Source organism: Taudactylus pleione, unplaced genomic scaffold (genome assembly GCF_031769625.1).
Source record: "Taudactylus pleione unplaced genomic scaffold, aTauple2 ptg000070l, whole genome shotgun sequence".
In the NCBI taxonomy this organism is placed as follows: Eukaryota; Metazoa; Chordata; class Amphibia; order Anura; family Myobatrachidae; genus Taudactylus; species Taudactylus pleione.
Window position 1 is genome coordinate 18,823,109 of NW_028284472.1, and position 16,395 is coordinate 18,839,503.

General features: G+C 44.9%; 1 protein-coding gene and 2 pseudogenes across 1 annotated transcript; all 3 read right to left on the reverse strand.

The window, feature by feature from the left end:
• Positions 1 to 273: 273 nt before the first annotated feature.
• On the reverse strand, positions 274 to 1,493 carry LOC148534201 (uncharacterized; annotated as a pseudogene).
• A 482-nt stretch (positions 1,494 to 1,975) lies between these two features.
• Positions 1,976 to 2,075, reverse strand: LOC148534202 (U2 spliceosomal RNA; annotated as a pseudogene).
• Positions 2,076 to 8,806: 6,731 nt separating this feature from the next.
• LOC148534203 (uncharacterized) lies at positions 8,807 to 15,578 on the reverse strand. Its single transcript, XM_088467378.1, has 2 exons — positions 15,511 to 15,578; positions 8,807 to 9,629 (listed from the first exon to the last, which is right to left on the reverse strand). Exon 2 carries the CDS (start codon positions 9,602 to 9,604, stop codon positions 8,807 to 8,809), a length of 798 nt encoding a protein of 265 aa, XP_088323504.1. The 5' UTR covers positions 9,605 to 9,629; positions 15,511 to 15,578.
• Between the last annotated feature and the right edge of the window lie 817 nt (positions 15,579 to 16,395).

Below are 16,395 nucleotides of genomic sequence, written 5' to 3' on the forward strand. Positions count from 1 at the left end.
AATACAGAGGGAGAACATGCCCCTGAGCAGCTAATACAGAGGGTGAGCATGCCCCTGAGCATCTACTACAGAGGGTGAGCATGTCCCTGAGCGGCTAATACAGGGGGTGAGCTCTGGATCAGCTGTTCGATTAAGTTGTCAGCATTCAGGTCAGGTACTACCTCCTCCACGAGGCTTTCCACCATCGCCTCCATCTCGTCCTCTAGTGGAAGAGGGTTCTCAACCTGTTCTACCGCCAACTTCTTGGAAGGGTCGGGGTCAGCAGCTGGGCTGTCAAACTCCTTTCGCTTCCTGCTCGACTGTTGAGTGCCTGCAGAGGATACAAGAGGGGGAAACTCTTCCTCGGAGAGGAGAGAGACAGGGGGGGTGGAAGAGACAGTGGGATGGAGAAGGGAGCGGGAGGGAGAGGGGGGAGGGGTTGTGCCAGCAGTGGGGGTGGGAGTTGCTGTCACAGTGGGAGGAGGGCGTGGGGTAGGATGGGTGGGATGGGGTGGGGTAGGAAGGGTAGGACGGGTGCGAGGGAGTGGGGTGGGGGTGGAAGGTTTCTTACCCTCCTGGCGCCTCTGCTTGCCTTGTCCAGTCACTGCTGCCACATAGGATTTCGCCCTATTGGGGCAGTCTCTGTAGACATGGTTCACCTCCCCACAGAGGTTGCATGTCTTCTGGGTGGGGCAATCCTTGGTGTCGTGTCCCGCCACCTTGCACTTCTTGCAGGCTGCCACCTTGCAGTCTCTCCCAATGTGATCCTTCCCACCGCAGGTCTTGCAGATCCGCGGCTGGTCCGGATAAGTGAGAAATCCAGCAGATGCGCCCAGGGAGAAGAACTGTGGCAGGTGCACAACTCCATCGGGGCTCCAGTTGTCTTTTAGAAGCTTGACGATGACAGCCCACTTGCCTGTCCAGAAGCCATTCCTGTCCAGGATCTTGGAGGGCTCCTTGATCACCGTGCAGAAACGGCCCAGGAAGGTGGCGATGTCCTTGCCAGGCGTGTGTGGGTTCCGCATTGAAACCGTCACCCGCCTCTCCTCTCTTTGAATAGGGCAATTGCCCACAAAGCGAGAGAAAGGGGATTCAGGCCTCGCCGCTTTCACCGCTTCCCAGTACCTCTTGCAGATTGCAATGGAGGCAAAGGTCACGTAAAAGATCCCCTTGAGATAGTTCTGTATGCTGAGGGTTTCAGCAGTCGAGAACCCCTGCTCAAGGACCATCTTCTTGCCGAAGGTCTCCGTCGTCATGTCCGGCATCTTTCCTTCCACCTCCTTCAGCTTCATCACGACGGTCTGCCTCATCCAGGGCTCCAAGGCTGGGGTACCCTTGGGCTGGGTCTGGCTGGGCTTCCCGGGGGCTGTTGCTGGAGGGGCGGTGGAGGTGGATGGGACCTGGTCGGGCAGAGCTTCGGCCGGCTTCGGTCCCTTCTTTCCCGTCTTCTTCCTGGCGGAGGTGGCTGGAGCGGAGGCTGGGGCTGGCACCGGGGTTGGGGCAGCTGAGGCCATCTCTCCTGCTTCTTGCCCGGGGTCGAAGTTGGGCTGGAGAAGGGTCTGCGGCGGTCGGAGGTCGGAAGTCGCTTTCGCAGAGGGCAGAGCAAACAAGTCTAACCCAATGCCAGTCGAAGTCCTTCCTCGTCGCGGTCGCAGGGTCTGGTCGCCGCTGGTCGGAGGTCGGGAGACGGCTTCGCAGAGGGCAGAGCAAACAAGTCTAGCCCAATGCTGGTCGAAGTCCTTCCTCGTCGCAGGGTCTGGTCGTTGCTGGTCGGAGGTCGGCTTCACAGAGGGCAGAGCAAACAAGTCTGACCCTCTGCTACTTGTAGTCCTTCCTCGTCGCAGTCGGCAGTCTGGGGGACGCTGGTCGGAGCTTGGCAGTCGCTTCTTCAGAGGGCAGAGCAGCAAGTCTAACCCTCGGCAAGTCGAATCCTTCTTCCTCTCAGCAGTCCTCTTTCAGCTTCCTCGGCCGGTGCAGGTCCAGGAAAAAATGCGGCAGCAGGTCCTCTGGAGCCCGAGTGTAGTCACAGTCCAGTCAGTCAGCACTGATAAGAACAGATACTACACTTGATCTTAGCCAAAAGGCCGAGAAGCGATGTGGCATGCCGCTCAGGGGCATGCTCACCCTCCGGATAATACAGAGGGTGAGCATGCCCCTGAGCGGATAATACAGAGGGTGAGCATGTCCCTGAGCTGCTAATACAGAGGGTGAGCATGCACCTGAGCGGCTAATACAGAGGGTGAGCATGCCCCTGAGCGGCTAATACAGAGGGTGAGCATGCCTCTGAGCGACTAATACAGAGGGTGAGCATGCCCCTGAGCGGCTAATACAGAGGGTGAGCATGCCCCTGAGCGGATAATACAGAGGGTGAGCATGCCCCTGAGCGACTAATACAGAGGGTGAGCATGCCCCTGAGCGGCTAATACAGATGGTGAGCATGTCCCTGAGCAGCTTATACAGAGGGTGAGCGTGTCCCTGAGCGGCTAATACAGAGGGCGAGCATGTCCCTGAGCGGATAATACAGAGGGTGAGCATGTCTCTGAGCGGCTAATACAGAGGGTGGGCATGCCCCTGAGCGGCTAATACAGAGGGTGAGCATGTCCCTGAGCAGATAATACAGAGGGTGAGCATGCCCCTGAGCGGCTAATACAGAGGGTGAGCATGTCCCTGAGCGGCTAATACAGAGGGTGGGCATGTCCCTGAGCGACTAATACAGAGGGTGAGCATGTCCCTGAGCGGCTAATACAGAGGGTGAGCATGCCCCTGAGCGGCTAATACAGAGGGTGACCATGTCCCTTAAGATGGCAGCAGCATCACTAGTCGGTAGTGCTTCCAGTGGTTACATATACTCATTTGTCCTGGAGATATGTTATATAGTATGAAATGTGCAGCACAGACGTTATTAGCTCAGTAGAAGCACTTACATCACTGGTATATACAGTATACTCCATTGCCACCAGCTGTGACTGGAGGAGGAGTTATTTGTTTACGTCTCAGTAGCTGTATAGCTATTTACTAGTGAGAAATAAAAGTATTAATTACCAATTCTATTAGACATTCCTCCATAGGGACAATTTGGAAGCCACCTGATTGGGTAGAAAAGGTGACAGCATGTACTGTATGTTCATCATTTCAAAGTGGAAACTTGGTAAAACAGGTGAAATGAGATGTGTAAATGCTGAACGTATGCCTCGCTCCAGTCATGTTATCATACAGTCCTGCAGAGGGCGCTCCAGTCATGTTATCCTACAGTCCTGCAGAGGGCGCTCCAGTCATGTTATCATACAGTCCTGCAGAGGGCGCTCCAGTCATGTTATCATACAGTCCTGCAGAGGGCGCTGCTGTCATATTATCTTACAGCCCTACACAGGATACTCCAGTCATACTATCCTGCTGTCCTAGAAGGGGCACTCCAGTCATTTAATTCTACAGTCTTCTGCTGGCCATACACTAGTACGACCAGCATAAGATAAGATTAATTTTACAATTTCCCTTGAACTCCCTGGCAGCTCCCTGGCAGTCCCAAACGCACTTTGCACACACGATGTACATACGAATTCACGTTACGGTCGATCATGTGCCTGCTGAAAAACTGACGCACGATGCATCGCCTGGTAAAAAACACGGCATGATCAGCATACGAATATGACGGATCATATGGTCTGCACATCTGATCATACGATACGTTTTAGGAGCAGCGGGAGCGCACATCGGATCGTATCCTACTTAGAAAATACACGGTTTCTACACAATTCCACTTACGACGCGTCAAAAATCAGGCAATCGGCCCGAAATCGTGCTAGTGTATGGCCAGCATTACAGAGGGTACTCCAGTTATGTTCCCCTACCGTCTTAAAGATGGCACTCAAGTCATATTATCCTACAGACCTGCAGAGAGCACTCCAGTCATATTATCCTACAGTCCCGCAGAGGAAACTCCAGTCATATTATTCTACAGTCCTGCAGAGGGCACTCCAGTCATATTATATTACAGTAGTGCAGAGGGCACTCCAGTCATATTATCCTACAGACCTGCAAAGGAAACTCCAGTCATATTATATTACAGTCCTGCAGAGGGCACTCCAGTCATATTATCCTACAGTCCTGCAGAGAGCACTCCAGTCATATTATATTACAGTCCTGCAGAGGGCACTCCAGTCATATTATCCTACAGTCCTGCAGAGGGCACTCCAGTCATATTATTCTACAGTCCTGCAGAGGGCACTCCAGTCATATTATCCTACAGTCCTGCAGAGGGCACTCCAGTCATATTATCCTACAGTCCTGCAGAAGGCACTCCAGTCATATTATATGACAGTCCTGCAGAGGGAACTCCAGTCATATTATATTACAGTCCTGCAGAGGGCACTCCAGTCATATTATCCTACAGTCCTGCAGAGGGCACTCCAGTCATATTATCCTACAGACCTGCAGAGGACACTCCAGTTATATTATCCTACAGTCCTGCAGAGGGCACTCCACTCATATTATCTTACAGTCCTGCAGAGGGCACTCCAGTCATATTATCCTACAGTCCTGCAGAGGGCACTCCAGTCATATTATATTACAGTCCTGCAGAGGGTACTCTAGTCATATTATCCTACAGTCCTGCAGAGGGCACTCCAGTCATATTATCCTACAGTCCTGCAGAGGGCACTCCAGTCATCTTATATTACAGTCCTGCAGAGGGTACTCTAGTCATATTATCCTACAGTCCTGCAGAGGGCACTCCAGTCATATTATCCTACAGTCCTGCAGAGGGCGCTCCAGTCATCTTATATTACAGTCCTGCAGAGGGTACTCCAGTCATATTATATTACAGTCCTGCAGAGGGCACTCCAGTCATATTATCCTAAAGACCTGCAGAGGACACTCCAGTTACATTATCCTACAGTCCTGCAGAGGGCACTCCACTCATATTATCTTACAGTCCTGCAGAGGGCACTCCAGTCATATTATCCTACAGTCCTGCAGAGGGCACTCCAATCATATTATCCTACAGTCCTACAGAGGGCGCTCCAGTCATATTATCCTACAGTCCTGCAGAGGGCGCTCCAGTCATATTATCCTACAGTCCTGCAGAGGAAACTCCAGTCATATTATATTACAGTCCTGCAGAGGGCACTCCAGTCATATTATATTACAGTCCTGCAGAGAGCACTCCAGTCATATTATCTTACAGTCCTGCAGAGGGCACTAAAGTCATAATATCCTACAGTCCTGCAGAGGGCACTCCAGTCATATTATATTACAGTCCTGCAGAGAGCACTCCAGTCATATTATCTTACAGTCCTGCAGAGGGCACTAAAGTCAGAATATCCTACAGTCCTGCAGAGGGCACTCCAGTCATATTATATTACAGTCCTGCAGAGGGCACTCCAGTCATATTATATTACAGTCCTGCAGAGGGTACTGACTCCAGTCATATTATATTACAGTGCTGCAGCCTGCAGAGGGCACTCCAGTCATATTATATTACAGTGCTGCAGAGGGCACTCCAGTCATATTATATTAGAGGGCACTCCAGTCACATTATCCTACAGTCCAGCAGAGAGCACTCCAGTCATATTATATTACAGTCTTGCAGAGGGCACTCCAGTCATATTATATTACAGTGCTCCAGAGGGCACTCCAGTCATATTATATTACAGTCCTGCAGAGGGCACTCCAGTCATATTATGTAACAGTGCTGCAGAGGGCACTCCAGTCATATTATATTACAGTCCTGCAGAGGGCACTCCAGTCATATTATCTTACAGTCCTGCAGAGAGCACTCCAGTCATATTATATTACAGTCCTGCAGAGAGCACTCCAATCATATTATCTTACAGTCCTGCAGAGGGCACTCCAGTCATATTATCCTACAGTCCTGCAGAGGGCACTCCAGTCATATTATATTACAGTCCTGCAGAGGGTACTGACTCCAGTCATATTATATTACAGTGCTGCAGCCTGCAGAGGGCACTCCAGTCATATTATATTAGAGGGCACTCCAGTCACATTATCCTACAGTCCTGCAGAGAGCACTCCAGTCATATTATATTACAGTCCTGCAGAGAGCACTCCAGTCATATTATATTACAGTCCTGCAGAGGGCACTCCAGTCATATTATATTACAGTGCTCCAGAGGGCACTCCAGTCATATTATATTACAGTGCTCCAGAGGGCACTCCAGTCATATTATATTACAGTCCTGCAGAGTGCACTCTAGTCATATTATGTTACAGTCCTGCAGAGAGCACTCCAGTCATATTATATTACAGTCCTGCAGAGAGCACTCCAGTCATATTATCTTACAGTCCTGCAGAGGGAACTCCAGTCATACTATCCTACAGTCCTGCAGAGGGCACTCCAGAAATATTATATTACAGTCCTGCAGAGGACACTGACTCCAGTCATATTATGTTACAGTGCTGCAGCCTGCAGAGGGCACTCCAGTCATATTATATTACAGTGCTGCAGAGGGCACTCCAGTCATATTAGAGGGCACTCCAGTCATATTATCCTACAGTCCTGCAGAGAGCACTCCAGTCATATTATATTACAGTCCTGCAGAGAGCACTCCAGTCATATTATATTACAATCCTGCAGAGGGCACTCCAGTCATATTATATTACAGTCCTGCAGAGGGCACTCCAGTCATATTATATTACAGTGCTGCAGAGGGCACTCCAGTCATATTATATTACAGTGCTGCAAAGGGCACTCCAGTCATATTATCCTACAGTCCTGCAGAGGGCACTCCAGTCATATTATATTACAGTCCTGCAGAGGGCACTCCAGTCATATTATCCTACAGTCCTGCAGAGGGCACTCCAGTCATATTATATTACAGTCCTGCAGAGGGCACTCCAGTCATATTATCCTACAGTCCTGCAGAGGGCACTCCAGTCATATTATATTACAGTCCTGCAGAGGGCACTCCAGTCATATTATCCTACAGTCCTGCAGAGGGCACTCCAGTCATATTATATTACAGTCCTGCAGAGGGCACTCCAGTCATATTATCCTACAGTCCTGCAGAGGGCACTCCAGTCATATTATATTACAGTCCTGCAGAGGGCACTCCAGTCATATTATCCTACAGTCCTGCAGAGGGCACTCCAGTCATATTATATTACAGTCCTGCAGAGGGCACTCCAGTCATATTATCCTACAGTCCTGCAGAGGGCACTCCAGTCATATTATATTAAAGTTTGCAGAGTGAACTGTAGTAAAAGAAAAATGCTCAAACTAATAACATACAACTGAGTTGTTTAATGAATGTCTTTCATCTGTATCATGTTTGATTTTTGATTGTGGAGATAAATATATTAGTTGGACAGAGATATACTGTATTTAGTGACCACATCTCTACCCTCTTGCATTTTGCAGTTAGATATAGGAAGAATTTCTAACAGTATTATAGCTGTATTATTATATACACAATTCAGGGAGACAGGTAATGAGTTATGTTGTGCCGCATCTGTACACAAATGTAAGGCCTGAGGGGTAAATGCACTGTGCCTTGGAGAGAGATAAAGTACCAACCAATCAGCTCCTAACTGTCACTCTCCAGGCTGTGTTTGAAAAATGTCAGGAGCTGATTGGTTGGTACTTTATCTCTGTCCTCTTTATATCTCTCCAAGGCTTAGCACATTTACCTCACAAGTCCCTAGGATGAGAGTAAGGGGACAAAGACAGGGACAGGTGGACTAAACATATAAGGGACTCCTGGCAAATTATGGACAAGATGGTGGGCTGAATGGGGCTGATCGGGCTTCACCTCCTTGGACCATGGCAGAAGCTTACAGCTGGAAATAGGTTCTGAGGACCATAGAAGATATCTGAGACCAAAGTATTGGATATATCTACCAAGTTTGAACTGGTGACATACTAGTTATACCCTCGAAAGCATGTAGGAGAATATAAAAGTCAACTACAATTCAGATAGTAGATAACTATACAGGTTCTATGTAAAACTATGACTGTCATTTTAAGGAGACCTTCCTAATGGCTGACATTGGACCAAGAAAAATGTGAGACATAATACTTGTAAATGTACATCATGCTTTATTTATATGGCTCCACACGGCACCTAACAAAGTGCACAAACAGTGCAAACATCACAAGATATAAACAAAGCAGAACATAGAAGGATACAAGCAATACAAACACATTATTGCATATATATTAAACATCCCAACAGAAGCAGCACCGGCTGAGTCTGAAGGTTCCGTGCCGTGGTGGCAATGGAAAGGATTATTTTACTACAATTGTTTCCTATCGCATTTACAGTTTTATTCATTGGTTTGTATATGTTCTCCTTTAGCTATTATTACATACATCCCTCTATCTTGCAAGCTTCTGTTGTCCGTTTAGCCCAGGCAGATTTGACGGTTTCTGTTGCTTTGGATTATGACATAACTCGGCTGTTTCTTTATTTCAGCTTCTGTGTCCAGACAACTTTTTTTTGTGTCATATCCAAGGGCAACAAGATACAAAATCCCTGCCTAACAATATAAAGACATGGCGGAAAAACGCTGAAGAAAGGCAGATATAGTTGTCTATTAGTAAAAGTTGCAGGTTGCCACATACAAAAATATAGAAGGTGGAAACAGCTATTATCTTGCTTCAGTTCTACACTTTGATCTGTCTATAACCTGAATCCACATTTAATGAGTCCAAAGTATATAACAGTAAATTAAAAAAATAAAATAAATAAAAAACAGAATGATTGCATTACACCTTAGGTAGGCAGCCTATGGCTGTTTGCTGCTAGTCCAGCAACAGCTGAAGAGACAAAATTTGCATAAACCAACTCTATATTATAAAACAACTCTTAAATTAGTTTTTGTTGCTTGTTCTTCCAGAGGTCGCATAAAAGTTGTCTGCATATACAACATGATCAGAGCTATTACAGTCCACTTCTTCAATCTTCTTGAGGAAAGTGTGCACTCTCTCTTGAAGAGCCCGGTGGAGCGTTTGACTGAGTTGATGTTTCGCCATCTGCTCCTGTAGCTTCTGCCTCTCGAGTTCTCTCATGGTGATGTTTTCTAGACATGCAATCTCACTGAGCTCCTTGTACGTCAGCAGTTCCATGTTTCTGGTTGGTACCCTCTGCAGTGGTGACATTGCTCTAGGTTTCCTTCCAGGCTTTTCAGACATCCCTGGATGTTTCGTCTTTGAGTCATCCATGACTGGGAGTGTTCTCCCATTTGTGATTACAGAAAATGTCTTGCTTTCCCCATGTTTGCACAAATTGTGAGGGATGCTGGGAAAACTCTGAGAAAATGGAGAGGGCAGCCATTTTGAACTCACAGCATTGTTGACATAGACCTCTGTACTTGCAGGCAGATGGCTCTTGCTGAGGCCTGAGCAGTGCTTATCTTTTTTGTAGGCATGGATTTCATCCATGACGTGCTCCAATGATGACTGAGGTGTAATGGCCCTTTGGGTGAGCAGATTTTCCCTTAGTCTGACAATGGGGCCCACAGTTTGCCTCAGCCTAATCAGGTCTGCGTGGTGCTCGTAGTGTATGCTGTCCAGTTTGACAGACAGACCCTCATCCTCTCTCTTGTTCTGCACATATGCATTGGTAATAATTGATGCGGACTTGGGCCTGTGTTTCATAGGCTGCGCCATTAACGTTAGATGGAGACTGTCCTGTCTACAGGCAAAAGTTACAGTTAGTTAGAGGAAAAGAAAAGTAAAATAGAAAAAAAAACTAAAGCATTAGTCAAACATACAGAAGAGCTACAACTGCACAAAAGCTTAGTCGTGTTGCACCTTGTCCTCAACAAGTGTAATTGCAGTGTTTGGTATCCAACTGGAGACATGGAAAAAAAATAAAAATTTGGGAAGGTGTTGCTGATAATGTTTCTAGAGCTGTGAATTAATCACTATACATTGCAATTAGGCTTTACTATAAATTAACTACTGTCATAATGACTGTGGGGGCCTAGTTTCAGAAGCACTCCAAGTTTTCTGATACTTTCACATCTCATTGGGAATGGTTTGTCTGCCAGTAGCAGGAGCAAGGAGAATATAGAATTGTATTGCATGTTTTCCACAGCTGATTGCATAATTGCTTCAGTCATCCAGATATAGAAAATAGGTTGTTGAAAGACTGCACACGGAAAGTGTTAGCAAATCAAATCTAAGGGGCATGTTTGTAGGCAAAGGAAAAGAAGAACACAATACTCTTCTGGAATGGGAAGGGATGGGATGGGATGAGATGGGAAGGGATGGGATGAGATGGGAAGGGATGAGATGGGAAGGGATGGGATGAGATGGAAAGGGATGAGGTGGAAAGGGATGAGATGGAAAGGGATGGGATGAGATGGGAAGGGATGAGATGAGAAGGGATGGATGAGATGAGAATGAGATGAGAAGAGATGGGAAGGGATGAGATGGGATGGGATGAGATGGGAAGGGATGCGATGGGAAGGGATTGGATGAGATGGGAAGGAATGAGATGGGAAGGGATGGGAAGAGATGGGATGAAATGGGAAGGGATGGGATGAAATGGGATGAGAAGGGATGAGATGGGAAGGGATGGGATGAGATGGGAAGGGGTGGGATGTGATGGGAAGGGATGGGATGAGATGGGAAGGGATGAGATGGCAAGGGATGGGATGAGATGGGAAGGTATGGGATGAGATGGGAAGGGATGGGAAGGGATGAGAGGGGAAGGGATGAGATGGGATGAGATGGGATGGGAAGGGATGAGATGGGAATGGATGGGATGGGATGAGATGGGATGGGATGAGATGGGAAGGGATGAGATGGGAAGGGATGGGATGAGATGGAAAGGGATGAGATGGAAAGGGATGGGATAAGATGGGAAGGGATGGGATGAGATGAGAAGGGATGGATGAGATGAGAATGAGATGAGAAGAGATGGGAAGGGATGAGATGGGATGGGATGAGATGGGAAGGGATGCGATGGGAAGGGATTGGATGAGATGGGAAGGAATGAGATGGGAAGGGATGGGAAGAGATGGGATGAAATGGGAAGGGATGGGATGAAATGGGATGGGAAGGGATGAGATGGGAAGGGATGGGATGAGATGGGAAGGGATGGGATGAGATGGGAAGGGATGAGATGGGAAGGGATGGGATGAGATGGGAAGGGATGAGATGGGAAGGGATGGGATGAGATGGGAAGGTATGGGATGAGATGGGAAGGGATGGGAAGGGATGAGATGGGAAGGGATGAGATGGGATGAGATGGGATGGGAAGGGATGAGATGGGATGAGATGGGAATGGATGGGATGGGATGAGATGGGATGGGATGAGATGGGAAGGGATGAGATGGGATGAGATGGGAAGGGATGGGATGAGATGGAAAGGGATGGGATGAGATGGGAAGGAATGGGATGAGATGGGAAGGGATGGGATGAGATGGGGTGTGATGAGACGGGAAGGGATGGGATGAGATGGAAAGAGATAGGAAGGGATGGGATCCCCCCATAGGGGTAAAAGAAATACATTAATATAAAACAAGCTATATCAGAAAATAAGAAAATTGTATTGTTATAATAGAATAATAATATAATAATATTACACACAGTATAATATTTAAGTAATTGTGTATCCAGAATTTTGTTGTTAGGTAAATAGTGATTTACAAGTAATCAGACTTAATTAAAACAATTCTATATATATTATTAGGAAAAATAATTATACATAACTAACAAAAATAATATCAATTAAAGATTGTCATGACATACGCATCATTAATTATAAGAGAACACTTTGTTGCACGCATAAAATATTTTCTTGATGGAAATATTTATTAGTCATATATAACACAGATTGCATCAACTCATCATTCATTTATAATTCCACAATGAGATTCTCTTACTTGGTAACATGTAGAATAGTTTTAATTAAGTCTGATTCATTTCTATTGGTAACTTGTTTGGTTACAATATTTTTAATTTATAATGGATACAATGTTCTATGTAACACTGTTCTATTGCAATGTAATACAAATTGTTTTACTATGTGACATAGGGTAAGATGTATCAAACCTTGGAGAGAGATAAAGTGGAGAGAGATAAAGTACCAACCAATCAGCTCCTGTTCAAGCACAGCCTGTAAAATGGCAGTTAGATGCTGATTGGTTGGTGCTTTATCCCACTCTCTCTCTCTCCTTTATCTCCAAGGTTTGATATATCCCCCCTCATTGATAAAGCTTATTGTTATATGTATGCATTTATTTTGTCTTTGTGTTTTTATTATACAAGGAGTTCGTAAAGCCTCTCCGTAGTGATTACTGGCTAAGTGTGTGACAGTCCAAATTCAAATAGGGGAGCCACGCCAACTGCCAGTGAGTCCCGATCTTTGGCATTGGTTGGGGTGGCAGTTGGTGCGGCTCCCCTCTTTGAAATTTGGACTGCGCTGCAGCCCCACCTCTGGAGCCCCCACTGTCACACACTTAGCGCACAGTCACTGCAGAGGGACTTTCCGAACTCTCTCTATAATATTCTTCTTGTCACCATGTTACTATGTAAATATGGAATGATAACTGAAGATGACATAGTAACAATTTCCATGTGCAAACTTTAAACCACTTTCTTTGACTCTATATACAGTATGGAATCATTGGAAAATAGCCTGGTTTATAACTAGCATCGGTTCTATATTGAGTTAGTAATTGGATGTGCACGTTGTTTCTCCAACACATAACTGGAGTGACTCTTATCCTGGCTGTTGTGTCACAAGTATGAGCTAGCAGCGAAAGCAGATTGCAAGCCGACAGCTCGTGCAACATAGTCTCTCAGTTACACAGTCAGTGATGTCAGAAAAAGAAAAACTGAAAAAAATCCTTCCGGCCCTTTACATAACAATTAAGTTATTTTAATGCGTCTCTCTCTGCATTATTGGGGAGTTTGAATGAAGGAACTAATCCGACTCCGGTGCTGAAAACTTTATGTTGGTGTTGAAAACATCTTTGCTCCAGTTGTACAGTCCTGAGTATTGAAGGAATGGCTATTATATCTCTTCTCTGCATATGTATTTGATTTGGATGCCCTACTTGTGCTTTTTGGGCTGTTTTGCTTGGGAAACTAAGGATGAAGAATCCCAGTAAGAAACTATGGTACTTGTGTACTTTACAGACTCATTGCAGAGAGAACCCAATGAATGTTTTAAATGGTACTGTAGTACTTTACATACACAAGTACCGAAAGTTGTCCCCACCTAAAGAAGAAAGTTGTCCCCTCGCGGGCTCGCTGCGCTTGCCACGCTTCGGGCTCGGTGGCTCGCTATGCTCGCCACAAGGTTATATTCCCCCTCTATGCCCACTTGGATGATAGGGAATGACGCTGGACACTGGCTGATGACGTCAGGGTCCTCTCTGTGAAGGGAATTTAGACATTACCATGATTGATAATAATAATGAGTGTAGGACACTTGGGTTCTCTCTGCAATGAGTCCGTAAAGTACACAAGTACCGAAACTACTTGCAGGAATAGGGTTTCCATTACAACTGCAGATGTACTTAAGTAAATGAGGCAACAAATGAAAAGTTTGTCCCCGGGTCATTTTGTGGGTTTTAAGCATGAGATGCTCTGGAAGAATTAGTATTAGTAGGGATCTGCTTCGGAATCACTATACAATATTTAAGCTAGCCACACAAGCAGCAGTACGTTTGGACTCTAGCTGAAAGGTTTGACTGCAAAATGGTTAGATTATGTGATTACCAGGGGATCAGACCAGTAACCACACTCAGCGAGCACAGAGGACAAACACATTTGAAACAATTGCTTTGTTTACTGATCAAATCTTTAAGTGGAACATTTTCCGCATGTATTAATAATTTGTATCAGGCAAAGTACAAACCGTAGTTTTTAAAGTTTCGAACTTTCAATTAATTTGTCAGGAGATAAATGTTTTAATCAAAGCAATTGGATCATGGGCAACCAAATCCCAGGCTAGAGAAGATAAACCTTACTTTCTGCAAAGTTGTTGGCAAACACAGTGATAGAGAAACTACAGCAGCTGCAAAAAAAAGTAGTCACACCTTTGGCACTTTTCACGTTTGTTTTATAAACATAAAAATGGATTTGCTGAAGAATATTTGCCACCGCTGAACCCAAAATATTCTGGAATGTCATGAAAAAATGCTAAATCAATTTGTCTTAACTGATTTCGACACACCCTGTGTTTTAATAATTGGAAGAAGAAGCTCTAACTATAATGACATATAATTTTATATATATATTCCTCTGCCCGTGTTGGTGTATGATTTCTGAGTGGCGCCTTTCGTATGCTGTATGTGGAGCCCAGGCTGGAATACCTAGGAGGGCACCGACTATCATCTGTTAACAGGAGTTTTCAAATGATTCTACCAATTCTCAATGGTTTTGAGGTCTGGGCCGCACCTGGGCATATATATTTATTCATTGGAGCCTCTCCAATACGACTTTTGCTAAATGCTTTTGTTCATTGTCTTGCTAGAATATTAAGGTAGGATGTATCAAATCTTTGGTGAGAGATAAAGTGGATGGATATAAAGTACCAACCAATCAGCTCCTAACTGTCACTTTACAGGTTGTGCTAGAAAAATGACAGGAACTGATTGGTTGGCACTTTATCTCTCTCCAAGAATTGATAAACCTCCCCTTATTTCTTCTTGCTGCAGGTTTCTTCCAAGATTTGGCTATATCTTTCTCCATCCATTTTATTTGTATATTGACGAAGCAGACAAGTTTATGCTCCCACCCAACATGCTTCACGGTAGAGATGGCGTCTTTCAGATGGCGTTCAGTATAAAGCATCCCGCAAACATAACACTTAGCGGCGAAGCCAAAAAGTTTTTGTTCTGATCCAACCATAGAACTTTCTTGCTATGAGCTTCCATAAGCCTCCAGAATAAGTGCCCTTGTCATACGGATGTTCAGATCTGGAGAGTAACCTCTTCTAGACTAGTTAATGACTGTTGTGTCCTAATCTCACTTTGATGATCTTTACATTGCTTAAGGGAACATTAAATGTTGGCATATTCCGTGACCCTTCCTCTGATTGATGCTTTCCAATAACGTTTTATACGATTTGATTTAAATGTCCTTGTACAAAAATACTCTAAGCAGCTGTGGGACAGACAGGTGCATTTATTTTTTTCATTAATTAGAACACTTTCATTGTACACAGACTGAATCAACTGAATGATCTTTAATTAAAACTGACTGTAACGGGGTATAATTAGGGGCTTCTTAGCAAGCTTGTGCAATCAATTATTGTTTTGGTGTTGTTTTTTTAATTAATTTGTAATTAAGAAAATAACAAAATGTTTTTTTTTATTTGACAACAGAATATGTTATGCTGATCAGTGGTAAGAATTCTTCCAAAAATCCATTTTGTTCCCATGATGAAAGAAGATTAAAGTTGAAAAATAAAAAATAAAAAATATATATATATATCCAATATATAGTTGTTTTTTTTCCATTGTCTACAGAAGCTCTTCTCATTCTTAGCAACAACGAAATAACCAAAAACATGATTGTATTCATTATATTTACAATTCAGAATAATAACTTACCTCCAGCGTATAGTGTCCTATAGCTTACTAGTGGGAGATGGTGCGTGGCTGAGGCAGTCCTCAGTCTGATCACACACTTGGTACTTGAGAGTTCTATACAATTGATTGTGTTTTGTTTGCAGAAATGACCTCTTCCGTATGAGACGTGGGAGGTCTGAGCTTTCTTACCAGCCGTGTTTGGGTACAGTGCTATTGACTTGCTGACAGATGATAGCGCTTTGTGTTGTATTAAATGCCTTGGCTGGGTTCTTTCTCTGGGTAAAAGATGTACTCACACAAAACATTGCTTTTTAAATATAGCTGTTGAGTAAGACAACAGACAGAAACAAGCTACAAGGTTGTAGACTGTAATTTGTGACATCTATATAATGCAGCATACATAGGCAAACGCAGGGGGGGTTTCCATCTGCCTGGAAACCCCCCTCCCTAGCCCACACCATGACCACAATAGAAATAGTAATATAATAGATTGTTACTAGTGCTGCATGTTCTTCTCCGTATCACAAAATAATTAGCACCGCCTGTGGATCTTTTAACATGTATCAGCCAGTAATAAATAACCTGAGCACCAACTAGAAGATCTGGAAAACATGCACTGTTAGAGATGCACTGCTATAGAGCCCAATATGTACATATATGTCCAGGGCAGTGCTAGGTTCTCCTGCTGCTCCTCCAGGCTCCCGGACTTGCTCCAATAGTCTGGAATGGTGCCCACATCTAAAATAAATTCGTTCAGCTCAGGCAGGATGGCCCTACTGGCGCATCTAATGGCTTACTGTGATCGATGGTCCTGTATATGCTGGGATTATTACACACAATACACTTTGTGTGACGCTTATTAAGGGAGGCAATCGGGAAGCCGACTGCCTAAATACCGGCAGCCGA

Coding starts and splice junctions, on each gene's coding strand:
- LOC148534203 (XM_088467378.1), bottom strand. CDS start 9,604: ATGGCGCAGCCTATGAAACACAGGCCCAAGTCCGCATCAATTATTACC.